General features: G+C 40.4%; 1 protein-coding gene across 1 annotated transcript in view; it reads left to right on the top strand.

The window, feature by feature from the left end:
* The window catches only part of LOC110157711 (filamin-B), a 115,378-nt gene that overhangs the window by 84,552 nt on the left and 5,941 nt on the right, over positions 1–24,885 (top strand). The window contains 21 exon segments of the mRNA XM_055159537.1: positions 632–805; positions 969–1,131; positions 1,519–1,679; positions 2,317–2,608; positions 3,102–3,255; positions 4,454–4,643; positions 6,122–6,369; positions 7,342–7,422; positions 10,237–10,342; positions 11,246–11,386; positions 11,556–11,684; positions 12,753–12,926; positions 13,638–13,796; positions 14,314–14,517; positions 14,996–15,148; positions 15,513–15,635; positions 17,303–17,569; positions 18,005–18,142; positions 20,448–20,563; positions 23,619–23,751; positions 24,208–24,384. Coding sequence (XP_055015512.1) covers positions 632–805; positions 969–1,131; positions 1,519–1,679; positions 2,317–2,608; positions 3,102–3,255; positions 4,454–4,643; positions 6,122–6,369; positions 7,342–7,422; positions 10,237–10,342; positions 11,246–11,386; positions 11,556–11,684; positions 12,753–12,926; positions 13,638–13,796; positions 14,314–14,517; positions 14,996–15,148; positions 15,513–15,635; positions 17,303–17,569; positions 18,005–18,142; positions 20,448–20,563; positions 23,619–23,751; positions 24,208–24,384 — 3,483 coding nt within the window.

Genomic DNA, 24,885 nt, shown 5'->3' with positions numbered 1-24,885 from the left:
GCTTTGTCTGGAATGTTTCACAGTATGGTATTAAACTTTTCTAACATCATGGGGATCAAACCAGACCAAGTAACAGGTCAGATCTGTGGAGAAGCGACCCTGCTCACAGTCAGAATGAATGACGGTATTTTTGAGCTATAAAACCAGCTATAATTTAATAAATGTAAAGTAGAGCTGTTTAATGTCATACTGTGGAACATTCAAGGTAGAATGATGACATATCCATAGAAACAAGCAGGTGACAGACCCCCCCAACCAAAAAGTTACATAGTGCACCTTTAAAAGAGCTCTGTTTAATTTTCTGGTAGAGGATTCGAAACCTACTCGACTCCATATAGATGTTATTGTTTTTTCCTGGAATGTGTGTGGCATTTACCGTAACTATCTCCATGGAGACACGCAGGCCACATCACTAGGTCAAGTTACGGGTCAGATCTGTGGAGAAGCGGGCTCGTTCGCAGTAAGAATGCATGTCTTTGCTGTAGTTTAGAGAAATAAAAACACCTGTAAATGAATAAATACAAGATAGATTTAGTATTTTATTTTCTTTTTTAAATAATAATGTCAAATCATTTATAACCATTTTCTTCGGGTTAATCTCCAGCATGATAACAGCTCCTGTGTGTTGCAGCTGTGTACAGAGAGGCCACCACGTCCTTCACGGTGGATGCGCGGCCCCTGAGTCGGCGAGGAGGAGATCATGTGACCGCTGAAGTCAGGAACCCGTCCGGCGCTCAGACAGAGACCGTGGTCACGGACAACAAGGACGGCACCTACAGCGTCGAGTACACGCCATTCGAGAACGGTAAATCTACACGTCAGCAATAGAAACGATGGGACGTACCGCTTTGCTTTAGTGTTTGTCTGTCTAAAGGAGCATCCCATAAAGCCTTGCCATGACACAATCTGTTTTTACCGACTCTGAAAAGCGTTATTGTGGCTGAAGATGTCACTTCCTGTTTCCCCAGGCGTGCACAGTGTTGACGTGTTGTACGATGACACGGCGGTCCCCAATAGTCCGTTCAGGGTCTCTGTGTCCGAGGGCTGTGATCCAACTCGAGTCCTGGCCTCTGGACCGGGTCTGGAGCAGGGTCTGACCGATCAGACCAACCACTTTGATATCATCACTAGGTATTTGTCATGAAAGATGAAATTCTGATTAAAATGTCTCACTGGTGTGTTTACATAATACTTTACTGTCACTCATGTCTGTCTTTTTAACATCCAATCACACAATCACATTCATACATAAAAACTAGTTTACTAACATCACATAGTAACAGCAGCTCTAGGGATGCACTGACACTGATTACAAATATCTGCGCAGATACTGAAACATTAGTTGGATTGGTTAAGCTGATATTCTGGTTTGACATTTCATTGGATGTGATAAGACTATTTAAAGGCTGATTTTGGACTAGAATGCCTCATAAGCTTTGAACTTTTATTCATACAAAACAGCTCTGTAGTGATTTGAAGGATAAATAACAGTTGCCTACTTTCTCTCTTTGTCCACAGGGGGGCAGGTATCGGAGGCCTGGGCATCACAGTGGAGGGTCCCTCTGAGTCTAAAATGTCCTGTAAAGACAACAAAGATGGCAGCTGCAGTGTGGAGTACACCCCCTTCAGTCCTGGAGTCTACGACGTCAACATCACCTACGGAGGAGAGCACATACCGGGTTAGAGCCTTGACTTGTGTTCATTAAACCAATAATATATATGCCATAATGAATATTTTTTATTGATCAACCATCAAAATGTGACAGAAGAAAAATAAAAGACAGAAGATTGTAAACGTTCAAGTTGCACTTGGTAATTAGAACATATAGAATTGGGGAAATCAAAACTCGTGTTCAATATTTTGTGGATATAGTTTCCAGACTGAGATGGTTTTGAACACGTACAGAGGAGGAATAGTTAAAGCAACACCTGCATGATTCCATGTAAAAAGAAAGGTAAAACCATACTTTGGAATTTTCTCCATGGAGATAGATAAATTTTATGTCACACTGTGGAAGATCATAGCTAAATTTACAATATTTTCATGGAGATGAGTAAGAGGAGCCCTCCACCTGCTGTAGAGAAGTTGTTTGTGGAGATGCAAACCCAGTCAGAGTATGTATGGATGTTTTTTCAGTTCAACCAAAACACTCAAAATGGAAAAAAGACAAATTATAAACCAAAAATGTTTTTAAAAATAATGTGGTGGGGTTTTAGTTTTTGGTACTAAGGAAGCCGAGTGAATACACCAGAGGGATAGTGAATTCACTAAAGTACTGATGACCTGAATTACATTTGAACTTTTTTATTTTGTAGGAAGTCCGTTCAAAGTCCCTGTGAAAGATGTGGTGGATCCTAGTAAAGTGAAGATATCTGGGCCGGGTGTGGGTTCAGGTGTAAGGGCCTGTATCCCACAGTCCTTCACTGTGGACTCCAGGAGGGCAGGGGAGGCGGAGCTAGCTGTGAGTGTGAAGGGGCCCAAAGGTGTGGCTGAGGAGGTGCAGGTGTCTGAGAATCCGGACGGGACCCAGACTGTGAAGTACACGCCCTCCACTGAAGGACTCTACACTGTGGGAGTCAAGTTCAACCAGCAGGACGCCCCCCGCAGGTCAGTCTGAAGTATTGTTTAAAAGCCGTATATTATGTGTAATTGACTCTTGTGAGATTTAAGCTATGTTAGAATGTTATTATTTCATAAAAATATACCTGGAGTTATGTTTTGTTCCATTAATGAGTATTCAGACAACTTCACATTAGAATCACAAACAAGATCCACAACAGTAACAGAACAGAACTGATACTTTGCAGCTGATCTCTTCAACATTCCCTGGCAGTGTGATGTTAGCTGTAGACTCTGCTCTGTCTGAAGCTCTGTTACTCAAGTGAAACTTTAATTTGAGCTTTGTTTTAACACAATCTGACCAGAAAAAGCTGACTTAGTTGGAACTACAACAGCTGAGCTGATTTGTGCTGTCTATCTCTATCATCTTAAAACTTTTTCACATGCAGAACACCTCCAGCATGGCATCACTGTATAGTATGAATACAGGGCAGGTGCAGTGTCAAAACCATGTCTGACTTCCTGTTTCTCTCGTGTCCAGTCCATTTAAGGTGCGCGTTTTGCCGACTCACGATGCCAGTAAAGTCCGGGTGAGCGGTCCAGGTCTGACCAGCGGGATCCCGGCCAGTTTCCCTGTGGAGTTCAACATCGACGCCAGAGACGCAGGAGAGGGCCAGCTCAGTGTGCTCATCACGGTCAGTTACAACAATTAAAAGTTCACTGTGTAACTTTTCTAGTGGAGGGTCTGCCATCTGCTTGTCCCCATGGAGATGGTAAATTGTCACATTTTTAATAAAGCGCTTTTCCACCTTGATGGGACTCAAAGTGCTTCACATCAAGGAGCCTCTCACCCATTCACACACACTCATTCATACACCAGAGTACGCAGACCCTAGGGGCTAGGTGGGTTAAGTGTCTTGCCCAAGGACACAACGACAGCATTCATCTGTGAGAGCTGGAATCGCTCCACCAACCAGTAGGTCGGTGGATCTGACTGCTTAACCAGTGATGTTTATGTCAAGAGCTGGATTCAAACTGTCACCCTTCTGATCAGTGAACAATTATTCCACAGTATGGAATTCAAGTTCTTTATTACATTGGAGGCAGATTAATGGTCAAATCTATGGGGAAGCAAACCTGCACATGATAAGAATGCACGATTTTTAATAGCTTTTTTGAGCTACTGTGGAACTCTACTGTGGAACATTCCAGGCAAAGAAATAACATCATGGACACAAGCAAGTAGCTGACCCTTCACCAGAAAGGTTTCACAGTGCACCTTTTAGAAATACTTTAAACTTTGTCTATTTCAAGATAAAACTGAAATCAATCTCCCTCCAGACAGTCATACACATTAAAACTAACAGTCCATTTCTTTTCTTTTTTTTTTGTCTGTTTTTTCAAATATAAAAAGATTTTTAAAAGTCCAATATCACTAAAAAATTAACTCTTGGGAGCTTTTAGCCATGTTAGAACTTTGTTACCTCCCCAAAAACATATCTGGAGTTGTGTTTTGTTTCATTCACACAAGTTGGAGGAACCCCACATTATTAGTCTGTCTACCTTGTGATGTCATGAAGCGATATTTTTCAAGTTAACAGCTCCTTTTTACATTTTGTTTAGTAGCAAATGGGAATTCCAGGACTCAAATTATCCAAATGATTCTAGTGAATGTGTGTGGAGTTTAAGAACACAGTAGTACACTTCCTCTATTATCACATGACATCACAAGGTGGAACAGCATGTTTTCTATTAGAGAGAAGAACACAGCCAAAATATGCAGGGTTTGTGTGTTAAACGTGTGAATAAAAAAAATAATAACATAGATCAGAAAATGGCACAATATGGGCCCTTTAAGACTTGTTCTGTTTTGGCCCGTCCTCCTCTCTCCAGGACCAGGATGGGCGATCAAAGCCGGCCAGTATCCATGACAACGGCGATGGCACGTACACGGTTTCCTACACCCCCGATCGCACGGGCCGTTACACCATCTCTGTGACCTACGGAGGAGACGCCATCCCTGGGTCCCCTCACCGCGTCAGGGCCACGGCCACCGGGGACGCCAGCCGCTGCACCGTCACAGGTACTGGCTCCTGAACGCACCACGGGAAAATGCACAGGAACGCACAACACCTGAATGCATCACGCACAATATAGACATAGATATAGAGTTAGACTCCGCTCAAACACTGAGAGATACAGGACTACATTCATACTATAATACTCCCTACAACTGTACAACAACTCACCTTTATGTAACAGATAATACTCCCTACAACTGTACAACAACTCACCCTTATGTAACAGATAATACTCCCTACAACTGTACAACAACTCACCCTTATTTAACAGATAATACTCCCTACAACTGTATAACAACTCACCCTTATATAACAGATAATACTCCCTACAACTGTACAACAACTCACCTTATGTAACAGATAATACTCCCTACAACTGTATAACAACTCACCCTTATATAACAGATAATACTCCCTACAACTGTACAACAACTCACCTTTATGTAACAGATAATACTCCCTACAACTGTATAACAACTCACCCTTATATAACAGATAATACTCCCTACAACTGTACAACAACTCACCTTTATGTAACAGATAATACTCCCTACAACTGTATAACAACTCACCCTTATATAACAGATAATACTCCCTACAACTGTAAACAACTCACCTTTATGTAACAGATAATACTCCCTACAACTGTAACAACTCACCCTTATAACAGATAATACTCCCTACAACTGTAACAACTCACCTTTATGTAACAGATAATACTCCCTACAACTGTATAACAACTCACCCTTATGGAACAGATAATACTCCCTACAACTGTATAACAACTCACCCTTATGTAACAGATAATACTCCCTACAACTGTATAACAACTCACCCTTATGGAACAGATAATACTCCCTACAACTGTATAACAACTCACCCTTATGGAACAGATAATACTCCCTACAACTGTATAACAACTCACCCTTATGGAACAGATAACCCTATGTCCTGTCAATCATTACTTGTACATATACATTTATATAATTATTTCTCTGCTATTTCGGCTACTTCTTTAGAATTTATTATCAACGTTTATATTTTTTCTCTTTGTTATTATATTATTTTGTGTCTTATGAGCTACTGTGTCCAAGTAATTTCCCTTGTGGATCAATAAAGTTTGTCTAAGAGGGTTTTTAGTCTTAATGAGTCTCTTAGACTTAGACAAACTTTATTGATCCACAAGGGAAATTATATGGACACAGAAGCTCACACATCATAATATAATATATAAAAAACAAAACAAAAAATAAAAAAAAAATATAAAATATAATGATAAGTTCTAAATAAGTAAATAAAAATAGGTAGGTAAAAATATCAAGCTATTGGTGTCAAATCAGGCATAATTATATAGATGTATAGGCAGTTTTGAACAAGTGAGTTTGAGAGGGGGGTTGTGGATGAGTCTCTGGGACAATTACAAAAAGGGAAACAATGAATTTTCATTTACTTCCCCTCCCGTCCCGTCCTGTTTTCCCAGGCTCAGGTGTGGGCCCCACAGTGGCCATAGGGGAGGAGCTGGGTCTGTCCGTGAATGCGTCTGGAGCGGGCAAAGGGAAGGTGAGCTGTGTGGTGGTGCAGCCCGATGGCACGGAGGTAGAGGCAGAGGTCATCGAGAACCAGGACGGCACCTTTGACATCTTCTACACCGCCCCTGCACCCGGCAACTACGTCATCTATGTGCGCTTCGGAGGAGAGAACATCCCCCACAGCCCCTTCAAAGTCATGGTGGGTCTGAAGTTATACTGTACAAAGCAGAAGTCTATTAGAATATAATATAATATAGAATCAAAATCAAAAACTGGCAAAAATTTGAGATGACAGAAATGTAAAACTTGCAGTGCAACGTTTCAAACTAGTCTAAAGGGCCCATATTAATCTACTTTCAGATCTATGTTATAATGTTGTTTCCTCATCAAAAACAGACCCGGAGTTGTGTTTTGTTTCATTCACACAAATTTAACACAAACCCTGCATATTTAGGCTGAGTTCTTTTCTTAAACGGAAAACACTCATGTGGTAATACAGAAAGTGCTCCACTGTGTTTTTCAACTTAATAAACCTTCACTAGATCATCAGTCATTGAATAATTTCAGTCCTGGAATTTCTTATCTCTACTAACAATAAAAGATAGGTGAAAACTACCACCGTGACATCATAAGGTGGAGCAGAGCGTTTTAATCTTTGGAGATGTAGACAGACTGAAGGATTACTCAACATGTGAATGAAACAAAACACAACTTCAGGTCTGTTTCTAATGAGGTAACAACATTCTAACATGGCTTAACGCTCACAAGACTCAATTTTCTGTGATATAGGACTTTTAATGTTGTAGGCCATTCACTTATTGTGCAATACTTGAACCTCAACCAAGACGTTTACATTCACATTTGTTTTTGCTTTTTTCTGATGGTTTGTAAAAATAGGATCTGCTTATTATGAGAATGTAAAAATATATTGAAATATTTGTTGACATATTTTCCACTGCCAGTGGAAAGGTGCATGATGAGATGTAACACCGTAAAAGAAACAATGCATCACAGGGACAGTTCATGTTAAATGTGAGACCAAAGAGAAGATTTATAAATGTAGTGAAAGAATGCAAGAATCTATTTGGAGAGGTTCAGATGGAGCAGACGATTCATCATGGACAAACTAAAGTCTTTCAGATCTTACGTAACTTTTGTGTTGTATCTTCAGGCGACTGAGGAGGGTCCTGTGACGCAGCAGCAGCAGTCATCTGCTAAGTCCGCTCCCCCTGGAGCCGGCTTTCAGCCCTGGGTACAACTACAGACCTCAATACAACAGCAATATAATGTTACATTCACACGCACACACACATGCATACACAAACATACACCAAGAGACCTAAACAACCCTGGGTACAACTACAGACCTCAATACAACATTAATATACTGTTACATTCACACACAAAGAGAAACACACAAACACACATATACATGATAACCACACATACAAAAACAGCGTACACCAGGAGACCTATACAAGCTGCTCTATTACAGCTACATCAAACTATGTCCTGTTTACAAAGAGGTTTACAAAATTGTGAAAAGTGCTTAAAAACTCATTACTAATTACTTGGGGAAATAATAATAATTAGTGGAATACAGATGGTAAGTTCAGAATTTAAAATTAATGAGATGATATTATACAAAACCCACTTTGTGAAGCTTTCTACCATGTTATAATGGTGTTCCCGCATCAAAAATATACCCATCCATGCATGTTTTAATAATCTAGCAATCCCCTTTGGACCATATTTGACTCTCCTTCTGTTTAGCAGTACGATCCTGTACGAGGCTCAGCCCACAAGCCGACGTCCCCCAGGCTCCAACGTGGCAATTTCCAAGTCCAAAGTCCATACAAAAACAATCCACTACAACTTCACAAACCTGATGCAATTTACAGCAGTTTCATTATCAAATTACATGTACATTGTAATGTCCTAACACTCTGAAGGGGGCATATTTTTATTTTTATTTTTTTGGGAGGGGGTTGAATTTGAGCACTGTCATGAGTTGATCAGACTCCAGGTGGCGCTACAGTACATCTTTACAAACAGGACATAGTTTGAACACATTTAGAATTTTAAAAATTGTGTTACGCTGAACATAGCTGCTGACGGTTAATGGCACTGGTTCCTCTTTTTGCTTCTCGTCATGACATCATTGCTTCCTCAGCCAATGGGATCGCAGCAAACATCATTACTTCCTGTTTGTCTCAGCCAATGGGATCGCAGCATACATCTAACCTCATCATGAGCTGTGTTTAACAAGGATTCATGCATTTTCTCATTGCTTGGCTCAGCTCTGCTCTCTGTCTCTTTTGATTCTTTAAGGCTGCATATTAAAGGTGCATTGTGTAACTTTTCTGGTGGAGACCCCATCAAATACTTTTCTCCATGGAGACGTTGCTCCCCTTCCCCCTAGTGCTAGAGCAGTATGAATTTCAACTTATTCTCCTTTGATGTGGCGTCTCATCCGTTCTATGGAGCCACTGTGTCCTTATCCTGTCAAAAGGACATAGATCAGTGTGGCAGCCATGTTGTCTGTAGTTTGTCATACTCTTTCCTTTTTTTGAACAACAATCGTCACTAGGGGTGTAACAATATCCAAATCTCTCGATCCATCTCACGGTACGATATTTATTGTGATATTTTGTGAAGGCAAAAAATAATAATACAAAATTGGGAGTGCGCAACTTTTCTCTTGTTATCCAAAAATAAAAAAAAATTACGATTTTTAAGTGCTTCATAATAGTTATTTCAGCTTGTAGATTGGACTGAAACAGAGCAGGGATCATGGTCTATGTGCTTCTCACAATTTTTTAGTCGTTGCTGCACCAAAACAATGAATTTAAGCAAAGAGACTTGTAATTTGATATACTATGATGGCCCATGATATTATTGTTAGACTTTTAATGATACAATATCACGATATTTCATTTATTTTTACATCCCTAATAGTTACTTGAGTACAAATTTTATATACACGAGAATTTATTACTGGCTTTAGAGACTGTGTGGTTTCTCAAACTGGTACCCAAACTTCTTTAGGTGGTATGCAGATTCTTTTGGATATCAAGTAGTTGTTGAATATATAGACAATTTAAGCCACAATTTTGGTCAAGAATGGTTTACAACTAATATAACTACAGTGTATTCCTTTTCCAAATATCCAAATAAAGTTTCTTTTTGACAGACAAGTGTATTGTTTACACATACCTGGTGTATTCCTATTTTAGACCTCGTTTTGGCCTAGTTTAGACCTGGAATAATCCTGGTTTTGATCTGTTGGTACTCAGAAGAACTCATATTCTTATGTGGTACCTTGTGTGAAAGGTTTGACAACTACCATGTTAAATTTTTGTCAATGTTACATTAAGTAATTATTTAGACTACACCCTTTTCTTGAATTGTTATATTTTCAAATAACCCAGTACCTTTGGAGTACATTTTATGTATACTCCACCCAAGGTCTTAAGTCTTAAGTCTCCTCTTGAATTCTCTCTTATCTCCGTCGCTGCGTAAAGTTCACTACTGTCAATTATTAATGCACACCTACCTTTTTGTCCAGCACCTTTTGCATTGTGGGTAAACCTATAAAATTATTCACAACACACTGGACCCACACTGCCATACTGTAGTCTCACTCCCGCAAGCAGCCGTTTTTGTCAAGGTGATTTTTTGCCAAGCTTTATTGTTTTTTACTACCTTTACACATGCCGCATTTGTCCATTTTTTTATGTTTTTGGGCTTTGTGTGAGGTGAATGCAACTAGGCAGCATAACCCCCCCACCCTTCCCCTCCGCCAGAAAAGTTACATAGCGTTAAACAATAGATCACTATAAGAACTAGACTTATTCCCAGTTTTATGCAGCCCACTCAATAACTGCTTTATTTCGTTTTTTCCTTTCCTTCAGGAGGCTTGGAGACAGCAGCATGATTCTAACAAACCTACTGGGGACTAAAAGAAAATCACATATCAATTACTATTTTAACTGTGCTTATTTTTCTTCCTTCCTTCCTCCATTCCGCCCTTGTTCCCTTGTTTCCTTGTTCCCTCGTGTCCTAGGTGACGTCAGAAGGCTACGATCCAATGAGGAGCAGCATGAACGGAAGTGGGTTCAGACCTTTCGATATGGTCATTCCCTTCTCCTTCAGGAAGGGAGAGATCACAGGTCAGTGACTTGGATAGTCCTGATCTGTTCTTGCTACAGTATATTTAGCCCATACTTATCGTAACATCATGCTGGAGGACAATGGATTCATGTAGTCTAAGTCTGCGTAATCCCTGTCAAAAATGGAATTAGTTGGTTAACTTAAAGCAGCCCTATCTGTGTTTGCTGTACAGTTATAATCTTTGACACCCGTGGATCATTATGTTATATTTTCCACATTTTAAATCTCAATATTCATCTAAAACTTCATAACAAACACAAGTCCACTGACCCCCACATTAGCTGACGTGAGTGTAAACTCCATCTGTACCTCTGGATAGCTGCAGACCAGGCCAGGGAGCAGCAGATTTTTTTTTTTTTTGTAACAAAATGATAACCCTGCTACATCCTATGCATCTCACCGATAAGGAAAATAAAATTGGAGAACAAAGTAAGTCTTGAAAATAAGTAATTCAAGATTGCTCAAACATTTATGAATCACTCCAAATACAACTTTGTGAGTAAATAGTGAAAGAAAACAGGGTTAAAAGCTCTGAAAATTTGATTTTGCATAATAGGTCTGCTTTAACAAACAACATAGCCAGCTGTAAATGACTGGAGTGTTTTAGTTTCAGGGTGACTTAGCTCCTCCCTTCAGACAGATACTGTGTAAGCCTGGATCCAGACAGAAATGCTTCTTGGATGACTGAAACGTATTCATCCCAAAACTTTTGTTCACTTAGTCATCTTTTGCTTGTCTCGTGTATGAATGTTTAATTCTAGCATTCTGTTTCACACAATTGACTCCATAAAAAAAATAAATAAATAAATCTCATGATCATTTCTATTAGTTTAGTATTTTTTGGATTGTTGAGTACATTTAACTGTAAATGATTGTGAGAGTTTTTTCTATCTTGTTTCCAGGAGAGGTTCTGATGCCTTCCGGTAAAAGCGCTCAGCCCCTGATCTCTGATAATCTGGACGGAACAGTCACAGTGCAGTACTCCCCCACTGAGGCCGGCCTCCACGAGATGCACATCAAGTACAACGGGACACATATACCAGGTGTTACTACTAATACTACTACTACTACTGATGCTACTGCTTTTATCCACTTGATACAGTAATGATTGTGATGGGCCTCATAGTGCACCTTTTAAAGTCCTGTATAAATCAAATTAAAATGGCAATAAATAATTCTAATCTAAGCTCTTCCACATTGCTCCCTGTGCAGAGTCTCCTCTTCAGTTCTACGTGAACCACAGCAGCTCTCCCTCAGTCACAGCCTACGGCCCCGGACTGAGCTACGGCGTCGCTAACAAACCCGCCAACTTCACCGTCTACACCGAGGACGCCTCCGAAGGTAACGACAACCAAAGATGGAGTTGTTGTGATGTCACTTCTGGGTACAAGACCGGCACAATCAGGGGAGCAGATTATCTGTGTCCAGCCAGAACCACAAGCTTAGAAAAAAACTTTACGAAGACGAGAGGATCTGGAGCCGTGTCCTGTCTCCCTGATTTCAGAGGGTGTGATTGTGTGACAGGTGGATTAAGAGGAGACGTCTTCTGCATTTGAGAGACACGTGATGCAAATTTGTGGCTGTGGTTGGATTGTCTAAAATTTGGACAGGTTTTTCACGCTCTATGTTCTGGCTTCAGTCCCTTCTGGATTTGAACAGAACGTAGAAGGGACTGACTTATATTAGAGGGTGACCCCAAGTGAGACATTCTACCCCAGGCCCCCGAATTTCTGTCAGTGGGCCTCGGCACAGTCATGGCAAAATTTAAAAACAAATTAAAACAGAGCTATAACAGCGGTGAAGTTGCTAAATGGATCCAAATGCTCATCTCAAACTCAGTGTGTTATGCTATTTTCTGATCTGTTACCTTGATTCTCATCACAAACAGACCTGGAGTTGTGTTTTGTTTCATTTACACATGTTTAAAACACACAAACCCTGCATCTACTGTGTTTTTAAACTCCATACACCTTCACTAGAATCATTTAGATCGTTTCAGTTCTGGAATTGCCCATCTCTACTGAATAAAATTAAAATGAAGCTGTTAACTTGAAAACTATCACTACATGACATCACAAGGTGGAACCAAGTATCTGGGGCTTAGGAGCTGTAGACAGACTAATAATAAAGCATTTACTTAATCATGTGTGAATGAAACAAAGCACAATTCCTGATACTTTCTTGATAAGGTAATAACATTATAAAATGGCTTAAAGGTCAAAAGAGTCAATCTCGTGTAATATAGGACCTTTAAAATAAAAGTGGAGGATTTCTGGATTAGTACCACTAGTTGTTCTTTACCTGATATAGACGATATTGAAGATTACGTTCCAACTTCTCCTCTTCGTCTTTATCTTCTGCATCTGCATTTATCTTCTTTGTGTTTAACTTCTCTGTGTTTATCTTCAGGAGGCCTGGACTTGGCGATCGAGGGCCCGTCCAAAGCGGAGATCAGCTGTGTGGATAACAAAGACGGCACCTGCAGCGTGAGCTACCTGCCCACTCTGCCCGGAGACTACAACATCCTGGTCAAGTACAACGAGCAGCACATCGCGGGCAGCCCCTTCACCGCCAGGATCATAGGTCAGAGATACTTTGGGGTTTTGTCAGTGTTGAATACAAAATTTGTTTTAGTTAACGCAGTGGGTCCCAGCTTTTTTTTTTATGTCTTGCGTTGTCTCACACTCTACATTGTATACTATTATAGACAACTGTTCTATTTTTTGTTTTAATTATATTTATGTCAAGATTATCCTACAAAAACGTAAGTAAAGGTGCGACTTTTCAGGTAAAAGGTCTGCCACTTAATTGTCTCCATGGAGATGTTACTGCTTTGCCTGAAATATTCCACAGTATGCCATAAAACGTATGTCTTACGTTAAGTTAATTACATTTATGGCTCAAAAATACCTGTAAAAAACATGCATTCTCATTGTCAATTTAGTCACCTCTCCACAGATCAGACCTGTAACTTGGCCTTGTTTCTTTGGAAATGTATCCCTTTAATGCTGCACTGTAGAAAATTCCAAACAAAGCAAAGACATCTCCATGGAAACAAGCAGTTGCCGGACCCTCCACCAGAAAAGTTACACAGTGCACCTTTAAACCAGTAAAATATATCGCTAAGAACATTTTAGATTCAAATACTTCTCAATTCCAACTTTAAAATCTGAAATCATCCCAAGTGTGCCCTGGTAATGGCTCGTGCAAACTCTGTGGTCCCCTCACCCCTGGTTGGGAAACACTGCTCTTAATTAATACGTTTGTGTGTTTCTGTATTTTCCGGTGTTGTAGAGGACAGCCAGCGCCGCTCTCAGGTGAAGCTGGGTTCTGCTGCGGATTTCTCTTTGGACATAAACGAGACAGACCTGAGTTTACTCACGGCCAGCATCAAGTCTCCATCAGGCCGAGATGAGCCCTGCCTGCTCAAGAGGATGCCCAACAACCACATCGGTAACACGCACGCAAACAACCCACAATGCACAGGACTGGTGGGTTTCAGATGACATCCCAGCATTCTATAGGACAATATTAATAAGATAAAATAGTTAAGATTAGTAATACAGTGAGTTCTAGGGCTTAGTCGGTAATTGAAAATACCAGGTTCAACATTCAGAACGCTCACAGTCAAAATGTCTGTTTTTCAAGGTATTTTTGAGCTATAAAACCACCTGTAACTGAATAAATGTAAGGTAGAGCTGTTTAATGACATATTCATAGAAACAAGCAAGTGACTGACAACCAACCAAAAAGTTACATTGTGACTTTAAATCAAGATGCACAGTTGGTTCACACTGGTCCTGATTTGCTTCTGGTTTGAGTCCAGTTCAGTCCTGATTCTCTGTCAGTAAAAGCATGTGCTTTGGAGTTCAGATTTTTTTTTGTGTTAAATGGTAATGATTCAAATTCTGAACTGTCTAGACTAAATATTTTTACTAACACAACCTCTTCCAACCTTCTCTGGTTGTAGGCATCTCGTTCATCCCGAGGGAGGTGGGTGAGCACCTGGTGAGTATTCTGAAGAACGGGGTGCACGTGGCCAACAGCCCCATCAGCATCAGGGTGGTCCAGTCTGAGATTGGAGACGCCAGCCGAGTTGTCGTCCACGGAGACGGACTCAAACAGGGGACCACCTTCAACAACTGCAGCTTCATCGTGGACACCAGGGAGGCAGGTCTGTGTGGAGTTCATTAATTAATGTTTCACTGTATGGCATTGCCATGCTACAAGTTACACACCAGATCCAGTCAGATCTGTAATAACACTAACAGTATGTGCTTTTAAGATGGTATTGGAATAATACACCTGCAAGATAAAGGAGTTCAGTGCCACATTTCAGGCAAAGCTGTTGTATTCCCATTGAAAGAAGCACAGGATCTCCCACCAGAAATGTTGATCTGATTTAATCTAAAATCCCGAAAGTTCACCTGAAGTAGACCAGAACCAGAACTAGAACAGTTCAAACTCAGCTCATACCAACCCTAACCCAAGACTACTGAGCATTGTTATCTGAAGAAAAAAAATCTAATTTGAACAGTTCCATCACAGGAGAGGGTCAAAAGAGCTGCTGTGTCAGGAATATCAGTGGTCTTGGCGTTAGAGGAGCAGCCTGTAGTTCTTTATATGAATACCTCCTCTCTGTATGTGGACAGGTTATGGGGGTCTGGCTCTGTCTGTGGAGGGTCCCAGTAAAGTGGACATTCAGACTGAGGACATGGAGGACGGGACCTGTGAGGTGTCTTACTGTCCCACTGAACCTGGAAACTACATCGTGTCCATACGCTTCGCCGACCAGCACGTCCCAGGTACAGACAGAACAGTTGTGTTGTAATCTTGTTTCCTCATCCCAAGCAGACCTGGAGTTGTGTTTTGTTTTAACACACACACCCTGCATATTTAGGTTCTTCTCTCCAACAGAAAACACTCTGTTCCACCTTGTGATGTCATGTGGTAATACAGGAAGTGCTCCACTGTGTTTTTAAATTCCACGCACATTAGATATAGTCATGAAAGTACAATGTATTCTACAGGGAAAAGTGGCTCCTGCATTATCACATTGTAGAATCTGAAAACTATCATTATGACGGGTGAATAAACAGTAGAATTATGAGCAGGTTTTATTGTTTATAAGTGACCAGTGCATTTTAATATTTTTCCTTGTTTTTGCAGGGAGCCCGTTCACAGTGCGAGTGGTCGGAGAGGGCCGTATCAAAGAGAGCATCAGCCGGAAACAAAGAGCCGCCTCTGTGGCATCTGTGGGCTCTGTGTGCGACCTCAGCATCAAGATCCCAGGTGAACCGGGGGCTGAACCGGTTATAAACTAGGACTAAGATGACTTTGAACCAGGACTGTACCAGGACTGTACCAGGACTGTACCAGGACTGTACCAAGACTAACAGATGACTGAACCAGGTCTGAACTTGGTCTGAGCCAGGTCTAAGCCGGGTCTAAGCCGGGTCTAAGCCGGGTCTAAGCCGGGTCTAAGCCGGGTCTAAGCCGGGTCTAAGCCGGGTCTAAGCCGGGACTAAGCCGGGACTAAGCCGGGACTAAGCCGGGACTAAGCCGGGACTAAGCCGGGACTAAGCCGGGACTAAGCCGGGACTAAGCCGGGACTAAGCCGGGACTAAGCCGGGACTAAGCCGGGACTAAACAAACTCTGGGTTGAATCCAGAACAAGGAAACAAGTCTGAACAGTCTTAAACTAGGACTAAAGAAACATCAAATCAGGGCTAAACCTTCCCTGGAACCTGATCAAAACCAGGACTAAACTATGATCAAACATGCAATATTCCAGGTTAAAACTTGGGTTTAAACCAGGATTTACTATCTCAAACTACTATCTTATTACTTTTCAACCTGTTTTTACATCTTTTCTTCCTTCTTTCCTTTTCTCCTTGCCTCCATCTTCCTTGCCTCCTTGTCTCCTCTCCTCAGTCAGCTGGTTCCTGTTGGTCCTCTCCTCTTCTTTCTGTCGTTTTCTCTACCGCTCCTCTTGCTCTATGCGTATCTCCGGAGCTCCAGACTCTCCGAGGTCTGCCGGCTCTCCTCCTGCCCAGACACGGTGCCTCTCTCCTGGGCACGCTCGCCTTGTCTCTGGCCTCGCTGGCGGCGGTGTGGTGGTGGTGGACCGGGCAGTCAAAGTGTCACGGGCTGTGTGGGTGCTTGATTCTGGGGCCAAGGGTGTGTGATAGGGCCCTGTGATTTGGCAACACAAGGTTCGCCTCATTTCATGCTAATACCTGCACTTTTGTTCAGTTTTGTTTTATAATTTGTTGTATATTTGTTATTCTCTAAAATTTGATCAGATAAAGTGAGGAAATAAAAGTTTTAGGGCTGCAAGTAAGCAATTTAATAACGCAATCTTATTTTTAGCCCACTAGGGGGCAACACAGTGACCTTTTTATTAAAAACATGAATCTTGCTTAAGCCCTTTTTAACCATTGCTTTTGTATATATTCTATTTCTTCCATTACATTCAGGCTCTTTCATTTGTCTTCATGGATATATTGCTTTGCCTTGAAAGTTACACAATATGGCATTAAACGTATGTGCTTTATTGCTATTCCTCTGTAAGCTCACGTCTCTACAGATCTGACTTTGTTTTGATGACCTTTATGTTGGTGCAAAATCTTTATGTTGGTGTAGGTACAAATCAGCAGTGGATTTGTGTATGTCTTTCACCTTTTGCCTCTCATTGGTGCATTTTTTTCTTTGGATAATTTTTTTTAATGTAATATTTGCAATTAAATGATGAAATTGTGAAGCAGAAAGTATTTCTTAGCAATACAGTAGGTTTACTGCCATACAGTGGAACATTCAAGGCAAAGCAATAACATCTTGATGGAGATAAACAAAAAGTAGACCGTCCACCACAAAAGTTATGCACACCAATACAGTATAAATGTCTTTAATACTTATACCCCCCTCCTTCTCTCTCCTCTCTGTTTCTGTCTCTCCAGCTCTGGACATCCACGAAGTCACCGCAGAGGTCACGTCTCCGTCTGGCTCTCGCCAACCAGCTGAGCTCGTGGCCGTGGGGAACGACACTTACTGTGTGCGGTTTGTTCCCACGGAAATGGGCGTGCATGCTGTGAGTGTGAAGTACAGGGGCGTGCACGTGCCGGGGAGCCCCTTCCAATTCACCGTGGGACCCCTGGGAGAGGGAGGGGCCCAGAAGGTGAAGGCGGGGGGCCCCGGGCTGGAGAGGGCGGAGGTCGGAGAGCCAGGTACAACTCCCAGTACACTTTATTTCTATTGTACATTTGACAAACAAAAGCAGTTTCCAATGTGCTGCACACGGAATCATGTTGTTTACTGTTCAGCTCCAGAAAGTTACATACTATCACTTTAACCTAGCAAATGAAACCATAAAATAGGCCAATAGGCATAAATAAAACAAGAGCAAAAATATAAATGGTCATAATAAATTCTTAATAAGTAGCAAGAATAGCAAGAGACTGATGTCAAATAAGGCATAATTATATAAATGTATAATAAAATATAGGAATAAACTAACAATAATAACAATCTATCTCAGCTATATGCAAAAAAAGAAAACAAAGATGCAAAGATGATATGAAAAACTACCAAACATTTTTATTTATGTTTCTATAACAACCCCCTGGCTTCCTGTGTGTGTGTGTGTGTGTGTGTGTGTGCAGCGGAGTTCAGTATCTGGACTCGGGAGGCTGGGGCTGGGGGTCTGTCCATTGCGGTGGAGGGTCCCAGTCGAGCAGAAATTTCCTTTGACGACAGAAAAGACGGATCATGTGGAGTGGCCTACATCGCACAGGAGCCTGGTACTACACACAAACTGAGGGACAATGGGACTAAATACTGAATCACTTAGACTTAGACAAACTTAATTAAGTGGAATTATTTGGACACCGTAGTTAATAACAAAGAGGAAAATATATATGGTAGTAATATATTCCAAATATGCTGCAATAATGGCAAGAGACTGTTGTCCAATAAGGTGTAATTATATAAATGTATATGTACAAGTAAAGTAAAAAATAGAAATATATTAATATAAACACAGTATATCACAGTTATATACAAGAGGTCGTAAGAAAAACAGTGCTAAGATAGTATGAAGTCTGACAGGACATAGTTATCTGTTTATATAAGGGTAAATTGTACAGTTGTAGGGAGTATTATCTGTTACATAGGGGTGAGTTGTTGTACAGTTGTAGGGAGTATTATCTGTTACGTAAGGGTGAGTTGTTATACAGTTGTAGGGAGTATTATCTGTTACATAAGGGTGAGTTGTTACAGTTGTAAGGAGTATTATCTGTTAAATAAGGGTGAGTTGTTGTACAGTTGTAGGGAGTATTATCTGTTACATAAGAGTGACTTGTACAGTTGTAGGGAGTATTATCTGTTACATAAGGGTGAGTTGTTGTACAGTTGTAGGGAGTATTATCTGTTACATAAGGGTGAGTTGTTGTACAGTTGTAGGGAGTATTATCTGTTAAATAAGGGTGAGTTGTCATACAGTTGTAGGGAGTATTATCTGTTCCATAAGGGTGAGTTGTTGTCCAGTTGTAGGGAGTATTATCTGTTACATAAGAGTGACTTGTACAGTTGTAGGGAGTATTATCTGTTACATAAGGGTGAGTTGTTGTACAGTTGTAGGGAGTATTATCTGTTACATAAGGGTGAGTTGTCATACAGCTGTAGGGAGTATTATCTGTTACATAAGGGTGAGTTGTTGTACAGTTGTAGGGAGTATTATAGTATGTCGTCCTGTATCTGTCACTGTTTGAGTGGAGTTGTAGGAGCCTGTTGGAAAATAAGCTCCTTTTTCTTCGGAGGAATGAGGAATCAGCTTTACAATAATACAATATTTCGATTTTGTATTGTCAAAAGTCTCATAATACTATCATGGGCCATCGCTATATATCAAATTACAAGTCTCTCTGCTTAAATTAATTAAAAACAAACAAAAAATAAATAAATGGAACTACATAGACCATGATCCTCTGCTCTGTTTTAATGTTGACTACATGAAGAAATAACTGTTATAAGCATTTTTAAATCTTAATTTCTTGGGTTATGACAGAACCAAAGGACTGTCAAGGCATTTTTAAAGGAAAAAGTTGCATATTCACAATTTTTTTTTTTGCCTCTACAACATATTGCAATGAATACTGTACCGAGAGATGCATAGTGTGAAAATATTGTACAGGATATTACTCGACAGTGTAATTAAGTCTGTCACACTAACACATTTTGAAGCAGAGATATACTATGGTAAAAGATCATATTGAAACTACTTTATGCCACTGATACAATAACAAAACTGCAAGAAGATAATCCTTGCAATAAATAAATAAATAAGAGAATGAACTAATAAAGAGAGCAAAGGGAGGGGAGACTTAGACCGCCAAAAACCAAAGTGAAACGTACAAAATGTGTCTACAAAAAATGTTGTTTTCGGCAAATATAGCATTTTTCAAACAATAAAAGGTAACATGGTGATCTAAATATGTTACCTGTTAGACGTTAGTACCTCATAGAAGTAAAATATCCACTCTTTAAAGGTCCTATATTGTACAAAATTGACTCTTGTGAGCTTTAATCCATGTTATAATCTTGTCGCCTCCTCAAAAACAGACCTGGAGTTGTGTTTTGTTTCGTTCACACACGTTTGAATAATCATTTTTTATTAGTCTGTCTACATCTTCAAAACTCAAAGGCGCCGTTCTACCTTGTGACGTCATTTTGTTTAGTGGTGATCGGCAATACCAGGGCTGAAGTTATCCAATTGATTCTAGTGAAGGTGTATGGAGTTTAAAAACACACTTTATGTATTGCGACATGACATGATAAAGTTTAGTGTTTTCTGTTTGAGAGAAGAGCTCAGCCTAAGGTTTGTGTTTGTCAGGGTTTACGAGCATGTGTGAATGAAACAAAACACAACTCCAGGTATGTCTTTGATGATTGAACAACATTATAATAGATTAGAAAGTAGCTTAATATGCGCCCTTTTTAAAATACAATCATTTCTTCTTTTAAAATGGCTATAAAATAGATAAAAAATACTGACCTCTTTCCCCAACTGAGGAAATACTTTGAAATGATTCTTCTCTCGTTTTGCAGGAGACTATGAGATCTCAGTGAAGTTTAACGAGCAGCACATCCCGGACAGCCCCTTCCTGGTCCCGGTGGTTGCCCCGGTGACGGACGCGCGACGGCTCACTGTTAGCGGCCTTCAGGTGAGACTCAGAGGGGACTCATCTGGACCGGTTTGGGCTTGGACTGGACTAAACCTGGACTCAGGACAGAGGCATGGAGACTGGATATGGGAGCAAATATAAATCATGGGAAACGGTTTAGAAAGTCAAATTTTGGTTTTGTTGAAATCAGAATTTGAATGAAAAAGTAGTAGTGGTAGTAGGTCCGTGTACGTTTCAATTAAGAACAAAAAACAATAAAATGGGAAAACAGTTTATTTAATTTTTTCGTTTTAGTCTCAAACAAAAAAACAATTTTGACCTCAATTTCCAGTATTTTTTTTAAAAGTTTATTTCAAATAACACCAATCAAAAAACTCTTGGGCCTATTTCAAATTTGATATTTTATTCTCTCTGGTTTATTTGCCTTGGAAGTTCTGCTGCAAGAAGGACTACCCTGAAAAATCGCTGCAGTTTTGTGGACAAACATGTCCTCTTTTATAGCAACACGTTTACTTTCGCATCTTAGAAAGTGATTGTTGAACTCCATGACAAGAAACCAGTAGCAGTGATACTTTGTTCAGTTGACACAATAGAACTATAATAAAAATCATTTTCATTATAGATCCATGATTGACACTGAATTCACTTGCGGTGCGCTAAGCAGCAGAACTTCAAATAAACCAGAGAGAATAAAATATCAAAATTAAAATACACACCGAAACTTTGAAAATTGGGGTTATTTGAAATAAATGTTAAATTAAATATTGGAAATGGAGGTCGAAGTCTGTTTATTTGTTTGACACTAAAACGGCAAAATGAAACGACAAACTGTTTTTTTTTTACTGTTTTTCATTCTTAAATGAAATTAAAAGAACAAATGGTACATGGACCATAGTAGTTGTGGTAGTAGTCGTAGTAGTGACTGTGGTAGGAATAGTAGTCATGGTAGTTGTTGTGGTAGTGGTAGTGGTCGTGGTAGTATTAGCAGCAGTAGTGATGGTGATAGTAGTTGTTGTGGTAGTATTAGAGGTAGTCGTAGTCATAGTATTAGCAGTAGCAGTAGTCATGGCAGTACTCTTGTTAGTGGTAGTAGTCAGGGTATTAGTTATGGTGGTAGTGGTAGTTTTGGTGGTAGTATTAGCAGCAGTAGTAATTGTAGTAGTAGTTGTTGATGTAGTATTAGAGGTAGTAGCAGTCATGGTGGTAATAGTATAGTGTAGTCATGGTATTAGCAGCAGTCATGGCAGTACTTTTGTTAGCGGTAGTAGTCAGGGTATTAGTTGTGGTAGTAGAGGTAGAGGTACTGTAGTAGTACTGGTAGTGTTGTGGTAGTAGTCATGGTGTGGTAGTGGTAGCTGTCTTAATAGTATTAGCGGTAGTAGTAATCATGGTAGTAGTAGTGGTAGCTGTTGTGGCTGTACCAATAGTATTAGTAGTCATAGTGTAGTAGTGGTACTAGTAGTTGTCATGGTAATTGCTGTGGTAGTATTAGCAGTAGCAGTATAGTGGTAGTTGTGATAGTTGTCGTAGTAGTAGTGGTAGTATTAATTGTGGTAGTTGTCGTGGTAGTACTATTTTTTTTTCTTTAGTCCTTGTGTAGTTCTAGTTTGGTCTTGCTCAAAAAGTGCTTTATATTCATAGACATTCCCTTCCACTTTTTTTTTTTTTTTTTTTTTTTTTTTTACTTTTATTCCAAATGTTCCTTTAGTAATTTTTCATTTTATTTGAGAATTTGATGATTATACTTTTGCCGTGGTCCCTCTCCATGTGCCTCTGTCCTGACCCAGTCCAGTCCTCGAGACTCCCCTCTGTGTTTCATTTAAAGACTTTTAACAGAACTCACTCCCGCTCTGATTGGTCCAACTGCAGCCAGCATCCTCACAGCTCCTTGTCAATCGTAGTTTTTAGTTTACATTTTCTGTCCTTTCTGTAGTACGTGGTTCCCAACTAGCTTCATGAATGATTGTATTTTAAAGGGAGGGTATTGTGCAACATTTTTGGAGCTTTCTACTATATTACGAGGTTGTTTCCTCATCAAAAAATATATCTGAAGTGGTTTTAGACGTCATCCGTGCATGTTTGAGTAATCTAGCGATCTCTCCGCAGCCCTATTCAAACCCTCCTTATGGTTAGCTGTAAAATTCTGTCCAAATTACACATACAAAACTCTACACATTAACTTTAATTTCAAGTTTCATTAGTGGGATGCTCGTTGGTTGTAAAGTAATAATAGCTCTCTGAAGGGGGGGTGACTTAACGCAGGGAGCAGACCATCAAAACCGAAACCTATAATTTATATTAATACCTTGTTTTTGTCGAATATAGCATTTTCAAAACAAAAGGTAGCACTGTGATCAGTTAATACCCCATAGAAGTAAAATACCCCCTCTTTAACAAACATTTAGTATTTATTCACAAAGGTTATGGGTGAGAGTCCTCATTTTTCTAGTTGGAAGCCACTGTAATATATCTGGCAATTGTAGTAGTAGTAATAATCTTAGTAGTAGTAGTAGTAGTTCTATAGATTTTCCAAAGCTGTGTTCGTGCTCTATAGTTGGCTGCAGATGAACCATTCACAGCTCAGGTAAGTAAAACAGGAACTTTGTTTTGTCGTATTTTTACTCAATCCCCAGTTTGTCCTGATTCGTTCCTGCTTTACTTTCATTTTAGTGTTTGTTTAATCCTGGTTTAGCCCTGGTTTAGTCATGGTTTAGTTGTGTTTTAGTCCTGGTTTAGCTCTGGTTTAGTCCTAGTTTAGCCCATAGTTTAACTCTGGTTTTGTCTTGGATTAGTCCTGGTTTAGCCCTAGTTTTATTCTGGTTTTGTTCTGGTTTAGCTGGTTTAGTCTGGTTTAGCCTGGTTTAGTCTCTTAGTCCTGGTTTAGTTTTTTTTCTGGTTTATTTTAGTTCTGGTTTAGCCCTAGTTTCGTCCTGGTTTTGTCCTGGTTTATTCCTGGTTTTGTTCTCGTTTCCTCCTGGTTCAGCCCTGGTGTAGTCCTGGTGTAGTCCTGGTGTAGTCCTGGTGTAGTCCTGGTGTCCTGGTTTAGCCCTGGTTTAGTCCTGGTTTAGTCCTGGTTTACCCTGTGTTTTTGCAGGAGTCTGGTTTGAAGGTGAACCATCCGGCCTCGTTTGCTGTGCGTCTGAACGGAGCCCAGGGGAAGGTGGAGGCTCAGGTCCACAGTCCGTCTGGAGCCCTGGACGAGTGCGTGGTCACAGAGCTCGAGAAAGGTACTGCTTTAGACCGGGTTTGGACCTGCTTTAGACTTAGTTTAGACCTGGTTTTGACTGGGTTTCGACTGGGTTTGGACCTGGTTTGGACCTCGTTTAGGTTTATCATTTTAAATACAGGATTTTTCATATTAATTTCTAGAATCTGAACAATGCATATGTTTTAATCTTTGCCATTTAACACAAAAATGTATTAATCCGAAGGTGAAATGTTCCTTCAAAGTCTGCTCCTAAGCACAGTTGTTCTTAACATGTAAATCCACCTCTGGGTTGGTGTCATAAATGGGAAGGACTGCAAAATTCTAATTATGATCTCTCTCATATTTGCAGACTTGTACAAAATATTTTCTGCATTTGTTAACCCCGTATCTGAAAGGGGAGTGCAGGGGTCAAAGTGTGCCTTTTCGTCAGTTATAACAGACATTTCCCCGGTTCTTTTCTCCCCTCTTCTTTCAGATAAGTACGTGATTCGGTTCATTCCTCGAGAGAACGGCGTGCACTCGATTGACGTGAAGTTTAACGGCGCTCACATCCCAGGAAGTCCTTTCAAGGTCAGGGTGGGCGAGCCTGGACAGACCGGAGAGGCGGGCCTAGTGACGGCCTACGGAGCAGGACTAGAGAGAGGGACCACAGGTGAGACTGCTGCATCACCCGGGATCTGGCTGAGTCCTGGCTGAGTCCTGGCTGAGTCCTGGCTGAGTCCTGGCTGAGTCCTGGCTGAGTCCTGGCTGAGTCCTGGCTGAGTCCTGGCTGAGTCTTGGCTGAGTCTTGGCTGAGTCTTGGCTGAGTCTTGGCTGAGTCTTGGCTGAGTCTTGGCTTGTAGTAGTATAATAGTACTTCTTCCCACTTTTTTAAGTATTCTGTTGGTTTTAATATTCACATAATCTCTTTAATACATCTTATATACAAGCAACAAGATTGAAGTGTCTTGCCTGTGGACACAACAACAGTGTTTAATTTCCCTACCATCAGAGTGACAGGCAGTAATGCTAATGCTTAATTCTTATCAATGAAAAGAAAGAGTCAAGATCAGTTTTGTTAAACAGCACATTTGCAACAACCTAACGTGCCCAAGGTGCTTTACAATAACAAATAGAGGAAAAAAAACTGCAAAATAACAACACAATACAGCAA

Source organism: Boleophthalmus pectinirostris, unplaced genomic scaffold, assembly GCF_026225935.1.
Source record: "Boleophthalmus pectinirostris isolate CB_2022bp ecotype Guang Dong unplaced genomic scaffold, ASM2622593v1 HiC_scaffold_23, whole genome shotgun sequence".
NCBI lineage: Eukaryota > Metazoa > Chordata > Actinopteri > Gobiiformes > Gobiidae > Boleophthalmus > Boleophthalmus pectinirostris.
This window is presented reverse-complemented; position numbering and strand designations above follow the sequence as displayed.